General features: G+C 47.9%; 1 protein-coding gene across 2 annotated transcripts in view; it reads right to left on the bottom strand.

Annotated features, from left to right (window-relative positions):
• The window catches only part of RHOQ (ras homolog family member Q), a 42,878-nt gene extending 26,939 nt beyond the window's left edge, over window positions 1–15,939 (bottom strand). Inside the window, exons 1-3 of one of the 2 annotated variants that reach the window (XM_037732867.1) lie at window positions 15,235–15,428; window positions 14,829–14,958; window positions 14,612–14,670 (exon numbers count right to left, since the gene is read on the bottom strand). In XM_037732867.1, coding sequence (XP_037588795.1) covers window positions 14,612–14,670; window positions 14,829–14,958; window positions 15,235–15,291 — 246 coding nt within the window. In that variant the 5' untranslated portion in view covers window positions 15,292–15,428. Of the gene's footprint in view, window positions 1–14,611; window positions 14,671–14,828; window positions 14,959–15,234 lie in introns of both variants that reach the window. The other variant, XM_017512722.2, reaches the window with a different exon arrangement.
• Between the last annotated feature and the right edge of the window lie 335 nt (window positions 15,940–16,274).

Raw genomic sequence — 16,274 nt, 5'->3', positions numbered from 1 at the left:
AAAAAAAATAATAATTAAAAAAAAAAAAGTTCCAAAGGGGAAAAAAAAATACAATCTATTTTCAAAGTATCAATCAGGTGTGAAGGAAATAAAAACATTTTCAAACATACTAGGTATCCAAAAAAAAAGTTGCCTACAATGACTCTTTTCTCAGGAAACTAATAAAATATACATTCCACCAAAATGAGGAAATAAACCAGTAAGACCTGAGATCCTGGAAACAGAGATCTAATACAAGACATAGAGGCAAAGAGAATCCTAATAGACATAAAGGAAAATCTCAGGATAACTGCCGTGCAGCAGGGAAGTGGCACCAGCCCAGCTAGAGGAGGTTAGAAGGCTCAGGAAGGATGGCTCCAAAAGAAGAAACTGACAGAATACTTGATATGTCTGATTGCATGGGAGGGCGAGTTTCACATGAAATAGCTGAGATATACAGTGAAAACCAAGTAAGAGAAGAAACAAGATAAACTGTTCACTTGAGAAACAAAAAGTGGTAGAAGAAAAAATATATAATCATAGTACACTACATGGCTCAGCTGTGAATAGGCATTAAAATATAAACACTGATCAGTGGTCAAACTTAAATTACAATATAGCTCCTGGAGAAAGGTGGATGGGAAGTGGAAGATATGTGTGAAAGGAAGCTAAAGCCTCATCAGTCATCATGTAAAGTCAATAGAGAATATTTGTTACCAAAATAAACAGTAGAGTTGAAAGTGGTTGTCTCAGGGTAGTGGGAAATGTCTTTTCTGTAGGAGAAGAGGAATATTTTATTTCTTTGTAATAACTCCATCTAGAACTGCTGACTCTTTAAATCATGTGCATATATAACTTTGATAAAAATAAAATGACTTTTTTTAAAATTGGGAAACACAATAAGATATAAAGAAGTAAAATTCTAAAATTATTCATTATCACCACCTAGAACCAATCACTTTAACATTTTCAGTATTTTGTTCTGATTTTTCCTCTACATATTACACATGTGTATTTTCTTTAAAGTTTTAATCATACTATATATATATATATATATATATATATATGTATGGTTTTGATTCCTGTTTTTTCACACTTAACACATCATTAGCCTTTTCATATTTCTTTAAATATTTGTTGAAGGCAGTTTTTAATGGCTGAGATTATTCCAATATAAATCATTCTGTGAGTTAGCAAGTCTTTTTACTATGCATCAATTTATTTATAATTTATCGCTATTATAAATAACACTGTGAAGAATATCATTTTAAGTAAATCTCTGGGTACACTGAATGTTTTCTAGGTATAAGTTCACAAAATCAGATCACTGCAAATTTAAAAGTCTGGAAATTAACCTCCAAACTGGTTATTTCAGTTTTCATTCCCAAAAATGGGGTAGAGAGTATTTACTTTCCTGTCTCCTTTTCAACTTAATAGGTTGAAAAACAAAGGTTTTACTCACATGTCTTAACAGAGTGTGTTTTCATTGGCTATTTGTTTTTCTTCTCTTGTGAGCTATTGGCTTATGTCTTGTCCATTTTTCCACGGGGGCTACATGGTAGATTAACTCTTTGGCAATCTCATTTAGACCCTGATCTCTTACAAGTTAACATAAATCAGACCCATGTAGCTGATGATCCTTGAAAACCCAATAAAATTGTTTCTGAATCTAAATGGCCCCATAGAAACCTTGTCTATCTGGGAGGCTCAGGTCAAACAGCCAGGCAGTTGGCCACCTTTATAATACTCCTCACCCACATTTCATGATTTATATGCACGTTCCATTTTCTACTTGCATTCTGGCAGGCTCTATTCATCTTCTCTTCCAACTGGACTGTAAATTCCTATGGGGGAAGAACACGATCTGATGGAATTTTGTGTTCTTCACCTTACTCTTACGTTTAATGGATACTCGTATATTTGATAAATAAAGCTGTTAGGGTGTGGTTGGGGTGGGGGAGAATATTAACAGAGGCATAGAGAAAACAAGAACATTGGAAGGTCCAGAACCAAGCATTAAGAGGAACAAAAACATAAGTAATTTTTTTTTAAGAAAAAGAATATTGGAAGGGTAGGGAAGAGATCAGCCCTTGTCTCTACCTGAGGCAAAGCCAGCACCGCAAGTGCACAACCAACAGAACTTCACTTTCTCCCTTGAAACCCTGAAAACAGTTCCCAGAGCATGGGAGAGAATGGCCATGAAAGAACGACTGACAAAAAGGGATAAAAAGGAGAGAAGGATCACTGAGCTATCAAAAGGAATGGAATATTGATAGGTTTTACAACATGGGTGAAAACGTTATGCTAAGTGAAAGAAGACAGACACAAAAGGGCAAACATTGCAGGATTCCATTAGTATGAAATATCCAGAACAGACAAGTCCATAGACACAGAAAGGCTGATCAGTAGTTGTCAGCGGATGGGGAAGGAGGAATGGGGAGTAACTGCTGGTGGGTATGGGGTTTCCTTCTGGGGTGATGAAAACGTTCTCTGAATTATGTCTCATAAAATAAAAGGAAAGAGGAGGAAACATACATATCAAGTAGTTTGATACAATAGTAATTTCCCTGAGTAATTACTTTCTTCTTAACACCAGCTTGCCTAGATGCTGATACTTCCATGCTACCTTGTTCAGACAACAGGAGGCATTGGGGTCTCCCTTCCCATCAAGACTCAAGTGAGCAGGTTAGCATCTTCCCCATGTCCCCCTCCTCCCTATTTGTCACAGAGGGACACCCACAGGCCACTCTGGAAGCAGACATGACATAAAGCCCAGTGAAGACTCCTACATATCTAGATTTGCTGGAGAACAGTACATGCCCATGGCCAATATTTCATCCAAACAGAATTGGCAGCCTGTCTGCCAATGAGCTCTGTGAGTCAAGAAATGAGTCCCACTTTGCTTAAATGGTCAATGCATTAAAATAGCCACCTGTAACCTGCTTTAAAGCCACTCAATAATGTCCAGACAGGTCAAAACCCCCTCTCAAATGAGCTGATAAGAAAGTTGATAAATATGGAGATGATATAAAGTCATGGAAAGGTTCTTTTCATAATAATCTTGCCACCAGACTCCCCTAAATTTAACACACACCTAGTTCCTACTGGGGCACCCAACACTTGTACAAAGTGCTATGTGCTACATGAAGCCCAGCAGGGACAGGACAGGGAAGAGTTTACAATCTGCATGGGGAGCAAAGATTTACACATGAAGAAAACCAAATGCTAGAGTGCAGCCTGGAGCCAACTCACTTAGCGGAAATTCTAAGGAGGAACTTGAACTCAAGAGTCCTGGAGTCAGAGGTGAGGAGGTCACAGGGTGTCTCAGCCTCAGAAGGACTTCTCACTTTCCCCAGTGGATGATGACCCAGAGCTCTCACCTGTTCAACAAAGTCCCTGTCCAAAGGAAGCAGGGCCCCCATCTCCCTGCTTTGTCCCTCCTCACATCCAGTCCCTTCCCCATTCCTTCAGGGCCAAGGAGGCTACTGGAAATACCTCCAGGTAATCAGCAGGATCCCTGAACCAGCTCACTGGGGAATTCAACCCTGTGAAAAGTAAGCTGGATTAAATGAAACTTTAATTGAACTGGATGCTACAGATTAAATGCTGTCTCAGTGGCAGCTCCTAGAGGGGGCACACTTTGAGCCAACTCATTTATAATCCCAACCATTATGCCACTTGAAAGAGGATGTGTTTTCTAGATTGGAATGAATTTTTAAAAAAATAAAGAAAGAAAAAATGTGAAAGAGTGGGGCAGGAGAATAAAGGAAGGAGAGGACACTGGCACAGAAAGTAGAGGTCAGCCAAGAAAAAAGTAATTACTGGCAAGATGGGTGTTTGAGTAACACAGCCCTTCCTCTCCCTCCAGCCACTCTTTGTGACCCGCCTGGGGAGTGTTAACACAAAAAGGACGTCATCCCCCATCTGATGCTTTGGAACAAATTTAGCACAAATCGAGCTGCCATCCTTCTCAGGGACAGGGTCTGTCACCAACCAGAGGAGTGCTAACCTCAGCCACAATGAACAGAGCCCTGTCCAGGAGTCCTGTCTGTCGAGCCACTTAATGCGCGAGAGAGAAATGGCTTGGCATTTAGGCCTCATCAAGGAGTGCCCGCAGAGCCTACTGAGTGCACAGTCCTAGGCCACACAGCACACCAATGGAGGCAAGGTAGCCCACAAAATTCTGCTTCTGTTTTTTTTCTTCTGCTAGCACTGTGGTTCATCTCCACCAGATGACCTGGGTAGGCAGCACCCATGGCTGAATCAATCGGTTCATTCCAATAACTATGGAGAATCTCAACCATGTGTAAAGAACTAGAAATGAGGGTATATGGGGTGTGTTTGGTGGGGCTGGGGTTTATAAATTTAAAAAAAAAAAAAAGATCCCGTCATTTGCAACAACATGGATAGAACTGGAGATCATTATGTTAAGTGAAATAAGCCAGGCACAGAAAGACAAACATCGCATGTTCTCACTTATTTGTAGGATCTTAAAAATCAAAACAATTGAACTCATGGGCATAAGGAGTAGAGGGAAGAATACCAGAGGCTGGGAAGAGTACTGGGAGGCTGGGCGGGGGGGAGGTGGAGATGGTTAATGGGTACAAAAAAATAGTTAGAGCCAGGCGCAGTGGCTCATGCCTGTAATCCCAGTTCTTTGGAAGGCTGAGGCAGGCAGATCACAAGGTCAGGAGTTTGAGACCAGTCTGGCCAATATGGTGAATCCCCATCTCTACTAAAAATATAAAAATTAGCCGGGTATGATAGCAGGCACCTGTAGTCCCAGCTCCTCTGGAGGCTGAGGCAGGAGAATCACTTGAACCCAAGAGGCGGAGGTTGCAGTGAGCTGAGATCACGCCATTGCACTCCAGCCTGGGCGACAGAGTGAGACTCCGTCTCAAAAAAAAAAAAAAAAAGTTAAAACAAACGACACTATTTGATGGCACAATAGGGTGACTATAGTCAATAATAACGCAATTGTACATTTAAAAATAATTCCAAGAGTGTAACTGGATTGTTTGCAGAACAAAGGATAACTGCTTGAGGGGATGGATACCCCATTCTCCAGCATGTGTTTATTTCACATTGCATGCCTGTATCAACACGTCTCATGTGCCCGACAAATGTAAACACCTGCTATATGCCCACAACGTTTTTTTAAAAATTGAAAAAATAAAAAATAAAATAACTCATGTTCCCTGCACTCCAGGGACAGTGTTTAAGACAGGGGTGCATGTGGTAGGGAGGGCTGGGGGTTGGGTGAGTGGAGGTGGCTTGTTATGAGCAGGTACAGAAGTACACAGGCATTAATTCAGTGGCTCTGATATTTTAGCCTGCATCAGAATCACCTGAGGGCTTTTATAAAACAGGTTTCTTAGAGTTTTTCACTCAGGAGATTTGGGGTAGAGCCTAAGAATCTGGATGTCTAACAAGTTCCCAGGAAATGCATGTTGGTTTGAGGATCACACTTTGAGAACCAGTGCCACCATTCAAAGCTCTACCTATACTAGGTATTTTTAAATAGATAATTGCACTATTATTGACTATTGTCACCTTGTTGTGCCATCAAATAGTGTCATGTTTTTTCTGCTTTTTTTTTTTTTTTGAGACAGAGTCTCATTCTGTCACCCAGCCTGGAGTGCAGTGGCACGATCTCAGCATCTAGTGCATGTAATAATCCAAACTGAGCACCTTCTCCAGCTAAAATACAGTTTCATGCAAACCTTACTCAACTGAACTCTTACTAGCATTTCACCTCCTTGGATGGACACGTCTTCCTCTTCTGTGCCCCCAAAAAACAGGCCCCGCTCCCTCCCATTACTCATGGTTGACCCACCCTTCAAAACACTGTGCCTCTTGGGGCTGGGCCTGTGCCTGACGGATCTTGTAACACCCGCCCCTGGCCCAGATCTGGCTCTCAGGAAATGTATGCTGACTGACTCCATCAACGCTCTCTTCTAGGCTTGCCAGCCACCACAGGGAGCGGCCGGGCAGGATTTGGGAGCCCATGCAGAGGTGGTGGCAATGGGATGGCCCAAGAAAGCAAACAATCTCAGCAGTAGGTGGCAGAGAAACTTTTGCGCCATATTCAGAGAATATTCAGATGAAAGAGGGACAGATTCGAAGAGGCAGGCTTCCTCTGAATAAAGAAACCCTTGAAGGGAGAAAAGAAAGGCCTGACGTAGCCCCCATGGGACAGAAATGACACCTGTCATTTGCAGGCTAAAGCTGGCCTGCCTGGCAACCCCCCAGACAGCATTTCCCTGTTCCTCTCTCCTGGGAAAGGGCCACAGCTTCAGGCAAATGGCATGAGCTTCTTCCACACATGCATCAGCAATGGGGCCACCAACACCACCTCAGGCATGCTCCTTTTTGAGAAGCATGGTGGTTTAGGGACAAACTGACAAACACCCTTAACATCACAAGGGGCAGAAGTTTTCATAGGAGCCGTTTTAGCAGCAGCCCTTACGTGTTCCATCTATACACAATGTTCCACCAACTCCTATCTAGAAAAGCGATACACTTGGAATGTACCTTTTACATGAAACACTGAACAACGGAGTGCACGTGATAGAAAGGAGGCATTGAACATGGGCTAGATGATTAGCGAGAGTAACTTAACATCAAGAACCCAGGGCTTAAAGCCGGACAGCCTGCCTGCTGATCTTGGCTTTGCCTTTTACCAACTGTGTGGCCTGGAAAGAGTCATTTAACCTCCCAAAACCTGCAAAATGAGACAGCCACCACTGGCTTCCTTTACTCACAGAGCAGGTGAGAGAGCTCAAGGTGGCACCAGATGCAGCATTCTTTATGTGCTGTAAAAATGTCATTTGGTGATGAGTGTTCCACTCTGAATTCCCTCAGTCTACCCTGAGCCTCGGTAGAGCAGGAAAATCTAGGGATCTGGAGAAGCAGCTGCTTCGGTGCTCCCACCATTCACTCAAAAAGGAACAGTGACAGCAATAAAGACCTCTTCCCCCACTTTCTTTTCTTTCTATTAAAATCAACAAGCAACACAGCACCAGATTAATATCTCTTTAATTACCAACTTGTCAGTCACCAGGTGAAAAACTCCATAATTCAGTTATCAACCCTGCTCCACACGTTGACACTGATGGCAGGGATCTGGGGTCCATAAAAAGATGCATTGGGGTTACCCGCTCTGCCGTTCCTCCCTCCACTGTTCTTCCCACCCAGAATAAGAGCTCTCCACACCTCTCTGCCTGCTAAAACTCATTTAAGTCAATGCTTCCCAAATCTTCACTTCATGGCACACAGAGAAAATGAGATGATGTGTTCAGCATACATCGGGTGGGGTGGAGGAGCCACCGCTGCATGCCTGAGGTGAGACTGCTCAAGCTATGACAACCTGAGCCCCAGCTTGTCCCAGGTCCTACCCAGCTACCCTGGGGGCTGAGGAAATCTCTTATCTGGGAGCTGGGAAGCTGCAACTGATCTAACAACTCCAAAAGCAGGTACTATCATAATCTCCAATTTATAAACAAGGAAACAGGTTTCCTAAGGCCAAGCCCCTTGCTGGGAAGTGGCAGAGCTGAAGTTGGGCCCCGGCAGTGCAATGTGGGGGTCCACCCTGGCAACCAGTACTCCATTGGCCCCCATCGCTTCCTGCAAGCCTAGATCTTCCAAAAAGCTCCTCCCTACCACCTCTTTCTGTGTGGGACCCTGCAGCACTCAATTTCACACAATGAACTTTCCCAGTTGTGCAGTGGACCTGTCTGTGGCCTGATCCCCCACCTTCTCTCACGGAAGGTGGGAACACACATCAGGCAATGAATCAACACCAACTGAATTGAGCCAGCGTGGAGCCCCCAAAGCTGGCCTGCGCCCGCACTCTCAGCACCAGGCCCTACAGAGTAACTACACAGGTCATCTCTACTCCTTACAGCTATGCTTCAGGGTACAAATTATCTCCACATTTCACACAGAAGAGAGACACACACTGGCTGATGGTCTCAGAGCTACAAAGAGGTAGAGCCAGGATTCAAAGTTCATCAGGAGACTCCAGACCCACACTTTCCACTGCCAACTTGTCTCCTCCTCAGGGGATCTGGGAGCAAGAGGTCTCAGGAATTATGCAAAGGCCGGAGTCTGAGAGTGTTGGGGGACAGCCCCACTGGTGATCACTGAGGACCCTGTGTACAGACAAAATTGGTGGCCTGCCCCATACCTACATGCCTGTTTCTCCTTTGTATCTTGGAGACTTCTACCATATTATCGAAGCTTTCCTGGGGAAGGGGTTGTGCTGATGCTATTATTCAGCAGCTATGACTTTAGTCATTAGTTAACCTTTTAGCAGAAGCAAGCTGACAGTCAAATGAGAATCAATTCTTTTTTTAAAAATAAATACAGTCTCGTTCTGTCACCTAGGCTGGTGTGCAATGGAGCCTTGTATCATAGCTCACTGCAGCTTTGAATTCCTGTGCTCAAGTGATCCTCCTGCCTCAGTCTCCTGAGTAGCTGGGACTACAGAGGACTACCACCACATCTGGCTAATTATTAAAAAATTTTTAGTAGAGGTGGGGGCCTTGCTGTGTTGTCTAGGCTGATCTTGAACACGCGACCTCAAACAACCCTCTCACCTTGGCCCCCCAAAGTACTGAGATTACAGACAGACACGTGCCACCCTGCGTGGCCAACAATCACCTTATTTTAAGAAGTATTTGTTGCATGCCTACCAGGCACCAGGCACCGGGCTGAGCACTGCAACACAGGAGAGAAAGACACTGTTTTTGAAGAGAGCAAGAACGCATCCAAGAGCTCCTGGCAGGCAGTGGGCCTGAGAGGGTTGTACCCAGGGAGCCAGGGGACCCCTGAGAGCTCAGACGGCTTGGCCTCCACACACGCAAAGCAGCTGCGGCCAGAAACTAAAAGAGGAACAGCAAATTGCTGAGGGCAAGGAAAGCTGCTCTCTGACCCAAGTGTGCCAAATTAGGGCAAAGCCAAGCCTGTCAGAGAGAAAGGAAATTCAGCTGAGAGTCAGGAATTTTAATTTTTCAGAGCCACGTGTGGTCTTCCGTCTTATTTCTTTGTAACTGCGTCCCTCTCCTCCTGCGCACTGCTGTTGTGTTTGAGGCCTCTGTAGCACCCACAGCTGCCAATACAAGTGCCCTTGCTGGAAACCGACACCCCCGTGGAGAGCTGCTTTGTTTGCTTTGTTCTGATACCATTAGATCTCATCTTTGCAACCCCAAATTCCACAACAAAACCGCAAAAGCCCAATTCTCCATGAAGCCTCTGCTGCTGAGGAGCTTAAAGCAATGCTTCCCACCTTTTTCACATCACAGCACCCACAGCAACTGACAATATAAGCTCAGCCCCCTTAAGCTGTCACTCTACCGGCCCCCCAGAGATGAGAGCTTGGCATCTCAGCACACCTGTAACACTCATGCCTGGGATACCTGTGGAGAAGTTTTCGTTCAAAGCACAGAAATGTCACCAAATCTCAGGAGAATCATGATGGAAGTGGAGACACCAAACAGATCAAAGGTCCAGGACAGGGATGGGGCACAGCTGAGGCACAATCAGAGAAAATCAGAGCTGGTGGGGACTGCCCCCACCCTAAGGTCCCCGCCTGCCAGCCCATAGTCTAAGCTGGCATAACTCAAAGCCACATCACAGTCCCAAGAGAGGGAACACAGGCCATTCGGAAACAGCAAAGGCTTTAGAGTCAACAAAGGCTATCCACCTTCCCAACGCAGAGGAGGAAACCAGCATTCCCGTGTGATGCGGTGCAGGCTGGAGATATAAATAGCTTCTAAAAAGGTTAGCAAAATGCACGGATGACATATCTACAGTAGGTTACTAAGGGAAACCAGGATGCTCAGTGCCAGCATCTCACCTGTTGCAGCTGATGCCTGCAAGGAACCCTGGGGCTCCTCCCAGGCTCTGCTCACCCAGCTGCCAGAACCCAGAGCCTGGTGTTGTGAGTGGGCATTTCCTAAATCCTACTAATGTTCCCTGCAGGCCTTCTCCAAAGTAGGAAAACCTTTTTCCTCACATCTCTGTCTGGTTCCCATAAGCCCACTTGTTCCCAATTTCCTCATCTGGGAGAAGTCTGCCTTGAAGGGTGTTGTGAGGATGCCCTCCCGGGAGGTAGAAGCAGCCTGGTGAGTGGCAATCCCATGGCCCTTTCTCCTTCCCCTTTCTCATTGTGCCAGGCCCTTCTGCTGAAATGCAGAAGGTGGGACATGCCAAGCCTGCCTCCGGTGGAGATTCCCTTCTGTAGGAGAAGTGCCTTGTGGACACGCAGAGGGCGTGCAGGGCAGCCACAGCTGCTGGTTTATGTCAAGTGTAAAACAAATCTCACTTGTCACTGAGAAAGCAACAGCAGGGGACACCAGAGTAAAAGATATTTATAGCTCTCATGGACGCATCTCTGAAGTTGTGTGTTGAAATTAATAGACATAGAAACAATACATCCCAAAGCACATAAATGGACTTCCACACTGAGACAGTGGCTAAATCTGGAACTTTAGGGATCCCAAACCCACCCCTAACACACATCCTCCTCTGAGTGCGGATATTCTGGGGCCTGAATAAACTGGGCTCTAGTCCTTCCCTCTCCAGGGTATCAAGTTCTGCCTTCCTGCCAAGGATTAAGAGATCAGCCTGGAGCCTACAGCTAGAGAGCAGCTTGCCAGGCAGCTCCCCACTGGCCTGTCTGGACAGAGAGGGAGAGCTTTTCCCACTTCCCCTCGCTCCAAACAGTGCAGTGGCAGGAAGGAAAATCCCATCTCTCCAGTCCCTCCGTGAGCAGACAGCAGGGTTGCTGCAGCGCCTACACTGAGTCCTGAGGGCCAGGCAAGAAAGGAGAAGCTTCACAGAGGCCCAGGCAGGAAGCCAACCCCTCACTCCCAACACACACACAAGGCCCCTAGTGAGAAGGAAGATGCCCCAGTCAACTTCCACTCCAAAATGCTTGGCAGTCAAAATGTCACAGCTGCTCCTGGACCACCCATGGGCTTGGCCAACAGAGGGGAGGCATTCCCTTTGGCAGTGATGCTATGAGTATGCTGGGACATCCCCAGGCAGGGCACATGATTGGGAATGAAGTCCAATACACTCTCCTCATTCTCTCTGTCTGCTAATAGCAGCAGAGGTCAAGTGGAAAGCACCCTGCTCCAGAAGGCCAAAGGTCATCTACAACAATCACTGGTTGACTGGTAGATTCCCTAATATGTAAATCGGGCAAATGATCCCATGGCTTTGAACTTGACTGAGGTTAAGGCAGGGACCAAGAGTGAGCAAGTAGACTAGAGGTTCCAACCTGACGGAGGCACTGTTGCTGTTATTCAAACACAATGAATGCCCACATGCACGAGTAAACATTTTGGAGAGAAGGTAACTGACCTCTAGTGCCACCAGCTGCCTCATTCCATCTTAACTCTCTGAAAGCAGAACCAACAGAAGCCTACATACCCTATTTGTTTCTCAAATTCTGCACAGAACTGTAAGCTACTTCTCTTCCATCGATGGGGATGAGGGCTCTGGTTAAGACTGAAAACCATCTGATACAACAGGGCATTTATGACAGGGAACTCTGGGCTTGGAACCATGGATCCCATAATGGGGACTATGCGAATTAGAAAGCACAAAGCTGCTCCACACCTCTGTTGAAAAGGTTCTAGGATCTGGCATTCTAGTGGAATTTTTGTCTAGAAAATTCCACTAGAATGGAATACACTGTTCTCTTCCATTCTGTGAACCTTTCTCCCTACAAAACTGCCCACAGTGGAATACAATAATTTCCTGTGCTATTTTTCACACACTCACTATGCACAAAGGGTCAGTTGCTTTTAAATATGCTAAAGAGTTTAAGCCAACCTATGACCTTGCAATGAAGATTCTAATTATACACAGTTTTACTAGATCACAAAGGTAAAATAATTTAGCTAGAATCACATGATTAGCTAAAGTGGAAATCTGAGCCCAAGCCTGTTTTATTCCAAAGCCCATGGACCATTTTCTGTTGCCCACTAGGTTTAAGGACTTGCACACATATGTGTATGTGTAATGGATACATATATCTATAAATCCTTAATTTTTTACTTATATGTTTATTTATCATTATTATTACTGCAAGATGAATCTGATACTGATTCCTAGAAGCCTGAGGTCTTAATGACCAAGTACAATGTAGAAATCTCCTACATAACACATACAAACGGAGCTGAGACAGACATTTCTACCTATGCTGACATCAGCCATGGTAGATCCCCATTTTAAATTCATTCCTTTGCACTCCCCAGGTGCAAAAGTACCGGAACATAGTACCAGGTACACAGCAGGCACTTGCCATTTGGTCTCATCATTGTTAAGCTGCTTATTAGTAATAAACCTTCAAATGCTAAGAGATGAAATATCACTAACTTTGAGGCAAGAACAAAAGTCTAGACACTGTGAGAAACACAGGGGGCCTAACACACATCTTGGCCAACAGAGTAGGTGTCTCACCACTGGGTGAAAACAGCAGTATATTTGAGTCTTACTAATATGTTTATTCTGCTTGGTCTATATCTTATGATCCTCCACTGGAAAGAGTAATTATGGCCATATATGGAAAGCCCTGGTTTTGTAAGTGGGGTCAATTTCAAGTGACTCTCTTGATCTAAGTTCTCTCCTCTGTAGAGGTACCATTCGACACCTACTAAGGGAATGGCTGTGAAGGTTACAGGTACCACATCTATGGACGTGCAAACAATCCAATCAGCCTTGCAGCATCTCAGCATCCCCGTGGTGTCCTGTGTGTATAACTACTTCAAATTGGAGCAGATTCAGACCCTCATCCCAATCCTAGCAACACCCCTCAGTAGCTGTGTGTCCTTAGGCAGCCAGCCTAGCTTCTCTGAGCCTATTTCCTCACCGTAAAAATGGAATACCACCTATCTCATGGGGTTGTTTTATAGGCTAAATAAGGTAATATTTGCACGTGGCCTGATATGTATGAAAAAACTCAATAAATACTAGTAGGGTTTAAATGTGCTCAGAACAGCTCTGACTACACATATCCTGTTGAACAAAGAGTGTGGTCAAAAATTATGGTGACAAGTAAAGGAGATAAGAGAAAGGAAGGTAGTGAGAAGTTCAAATTAGAGGCACTTTTTTAAAACCTTCCTCTTTCCATCCAATGAGGTCTACCTCTTGTTTATCAACGATATGACTTAAAAGTCAGTCTTAGTTGATTGAGCAAGCTCTGCCTCTTGCCTTCCACATCCTCTGATGAAGGAAGAAGGAATAACGACTACAGGGCAGGCAACCAAAGGGGGGCCGGGAGAGCTGAGAACTGGTGGTACTGACTGGGGCCATTGTGGTGAAAGCGGGTGGCCTCAGGCACCTTAAACGCCAGCAGTTCTCTATCTTCAGACAGTCCTCTAACAGTTTAGAAACCAGAGGTCACAGCAAGGCACTCCCCTGAACAAGGCATGTTTCAGAATCCAACCCAAACTCTAATCACAATTATGAAATCCAAATCTAGATAAGCTTTAAAGAACAGCACTCCCTTTATTGAGCACCTAGTGTGTGCCAGGTTCAATGCTAAACATTTGGCATTCAATATCTGCACAAGGGGATCATCTTATGTTTTTAAACCCCATGTTACAGATAAGGAAATTCTACTGCTGGACTTCCCCCAAAGACATTCTCTAAGGCTTTCAGCTGCTCTTATGTTCTCAAGGACTTGAGTCTGTATGACATGTGGAAACTTCTGCCAGAGTCTTCAACTCTAATCATAGTGCTGAATTCTATAAAATTCATCACACACAATCACCTTAGCCCCAGAGCAAAAGTGGGTTTGGGAAGAGGCTGAAGCTGGGACAGGAAGACAGAGAGAAGACATTAGTCCTTCAGAAGCACAGCCTGGCCACCTCTGATTTGCAAACTCTGGCCAGAGGCTGCAGGGCGAAGTGTGCATTTTCTTTCTGCACAATTAATCTCTCCCAAAGAAAATCCAGACAGTCACCTGGCCCTTCTGAAGGGAGGCTGGAGGGAACCCGTCCTCCTCCAAGATTCACACTGAACTCCTAACTCTTCCTCCGCACCCCAGGGAGTGGCTGGATGGTTGTTGTTTCTTTTTTTTTCCCCTGTGGTCCTTTGGTAACACCACAAATTACGTTTTCAGGGACTGGAGTCCCAGAGTGCAATGATGTTGTAATAAACATAACCAGGACCAAATGCCTTCCCATAATATTAGATGATGCCATTTCCCACCAATCAGGCTCCTTGGGCAGGCAGACCACTCACCAATGAGGGACCAGACAGAGGCTGTGGGGGGGAGACCTGGTCATCTGCAACTAAAAATAAGGGCGCTTCATGATTGGTTGCTGCCACTTTGCAACAGGAGTTGGGACCCACACACCAGGCGCCACACTGAACAACCCACACAGGCAAAAACTTTCACGGCCCAGGGGTTCACATGGGTGGGCTGATCTGGGTCTGTTTGTTTTGTTTGTTTTCCTAATTTGCTTACTTGATACAAGAAATAAAGACCTAATCCAAAGGGAGCCCCTCGCAGACACGCCCTCCCACCTAGACACCTCGGTTTCCAAAGGGCCTTCGCAGCCACAAAGAACTGGGGAATAGGAGGGGGGCGTTGGCCAGAAGCCAAGACACTCACCTGTCCGGCCGTGTCGTAGAGTCCAAGGAGGTACTGCTTGCCCCCCACGGTGACGCTGACTGCAAGGACAGAAGTGGGGGCGGGGAGAGAAGCTCACAATGACCTGGGCTCCGGGGTAATTTCGCTCCCCACCCGGACCCTCCTCTCCCAACCCAGTTAGGGAAGTGGGGGTGCTCCCCGCGAGATGTCACCCCCTTTTCCGTTGAGCCCCGCTCACTGTGAAGCGGTAAGGGGCTGGGGTGTAATGTGGTCCTCAGCCGTCCGCCCCCTTCCCCCAAGTCCAGTAGCCACGTCTCGCCCGGTCCCCTCGAATGTTTCCCCGGGGCCTTGGGGCAGTAGGAAAGGGGCTGTGGGAAGGTCAAGGAGGTCGGCCCGGGGCGGCAAGAGGTGGGAAGTGCGCGGAGCTGCGGCCGCGTGGGGAGCGAGTGGGAGAGGGGGTGGATCCGCGGGCGAGGGGGTGCCAGGAGCGAAGCCTGGGGGGTGGGGCCGGCCGCCTGGCAGAGGGCGCGGCGGGGGAGGGGAAAGGAGCGCGCTCGGGGGAGGCGGCGAGGGGGCTCCGCCAAAGTTGCTCCAAAGTTCCCGGCCCGGGGAGCGGCCCCTTAGTCAGCAGTTCCGCGGCTTACCTGCGTAGTGGTCGAAGACGGTGGGTACGTACTCCTCCGGGAAGGCGTCGTTGGCATAGCTCATGAGTAGGCACGTCTTGCCCACCGCCCCGTCGCCGACCACCACGCACTTGAGCATCAGCGCGCCGGGCCCGTGAGCCATGCTGCGGCCGGCCGGCCTCCGGGCATGGTCCCCCCGGAGCCCCCGCCCCGGCCCCGGGCTCAGCCCCAGCCCGCCTGGGGGGTCCGCCGCCGTCGCCGCCGCTCCGCGCCGCAGGGCCGTCCCCCCGGCCCCATGCAGCGGCTGCTCCCCTCGCCGGAGGGGAGGGGGCGGCGGGCCCGGGGCGCTGCCGCCGCCGCCGCGGTCGCCGCCCGGATCCCCGCCCCGGCCCCGGTCGCCGCGCCCGCCCGCTGCCCCCGCCACTCGGCGCCCGCGCCCTCTCCCCGGCCCGGCCTCCCCAGGAGGATCCGCCGGATCATAAGACCGGCCGGCCCCGGGGGAGACGGCAACTTTGGGGAGGGCGGCGGAGAGGAGGAGCCAGGCGGCTCTCCCCGCCCCGCGCCGGCCCGGGCCCCTCCCGCGGCGCCCCGGAGGAGGGCGGGCCCAGGCGCCTCCCCTAGCGCGGCCCCCGCCCCGCGCCCCCGCCAGCCGCCGCGCAGCCCCGCAGGCGCACCCGAGCCTCACTCCCCGCGAGGGCCGCGCGGAGGGGCGCGCAGGAGGAGGAGGAGTCGAGGACCGCGGAGGGGAGGAGAAGAGGAGGAGAGGCGGGGAGGAGGCGAGGAGGGGAGGAGGGAACCGTGCTGGGGGAGCCGAGGGCTCCTCGCGCAAGTGCCAGCAGCGCCCAGAAGCGTCCAAAGGCCCCGATGCTGGGAGAAGACGTGGAGGCCTCTCGGGGAACCACGACGACTTCCACGGTGACGCAATAGTCATGCCAAATTATACATCTGTATTTCACCTTCACCCAGAAGGCCAGAGCCATCGTCTTGGCCTCTAAGTGCACAACGGAAATACAAATCAGGAAGAAAGAGAGACCACAAGGATTTAAAAAAAAAAAAAAAAA

This window comes from Cebus imitator, unplaced genomic scaffold (genome assembly GCF_001604975.1).
Source record: "Cebus imitator isolate Cc_AM_T3 unplaced genomic scaffold, Cebus_imitator-1.0 Scaffold476, whole genome shotgun sequence".
In the NCBI taxonomy this organism is placed as follows: Eukaryota; Metazoa; Chordata; class Mammalia; order Primates; family Cebidae; genus Cebus; species Cebus imitator.
This window is presented reverse-complemented; position numbering and strand designations above follow the sequence as displayed.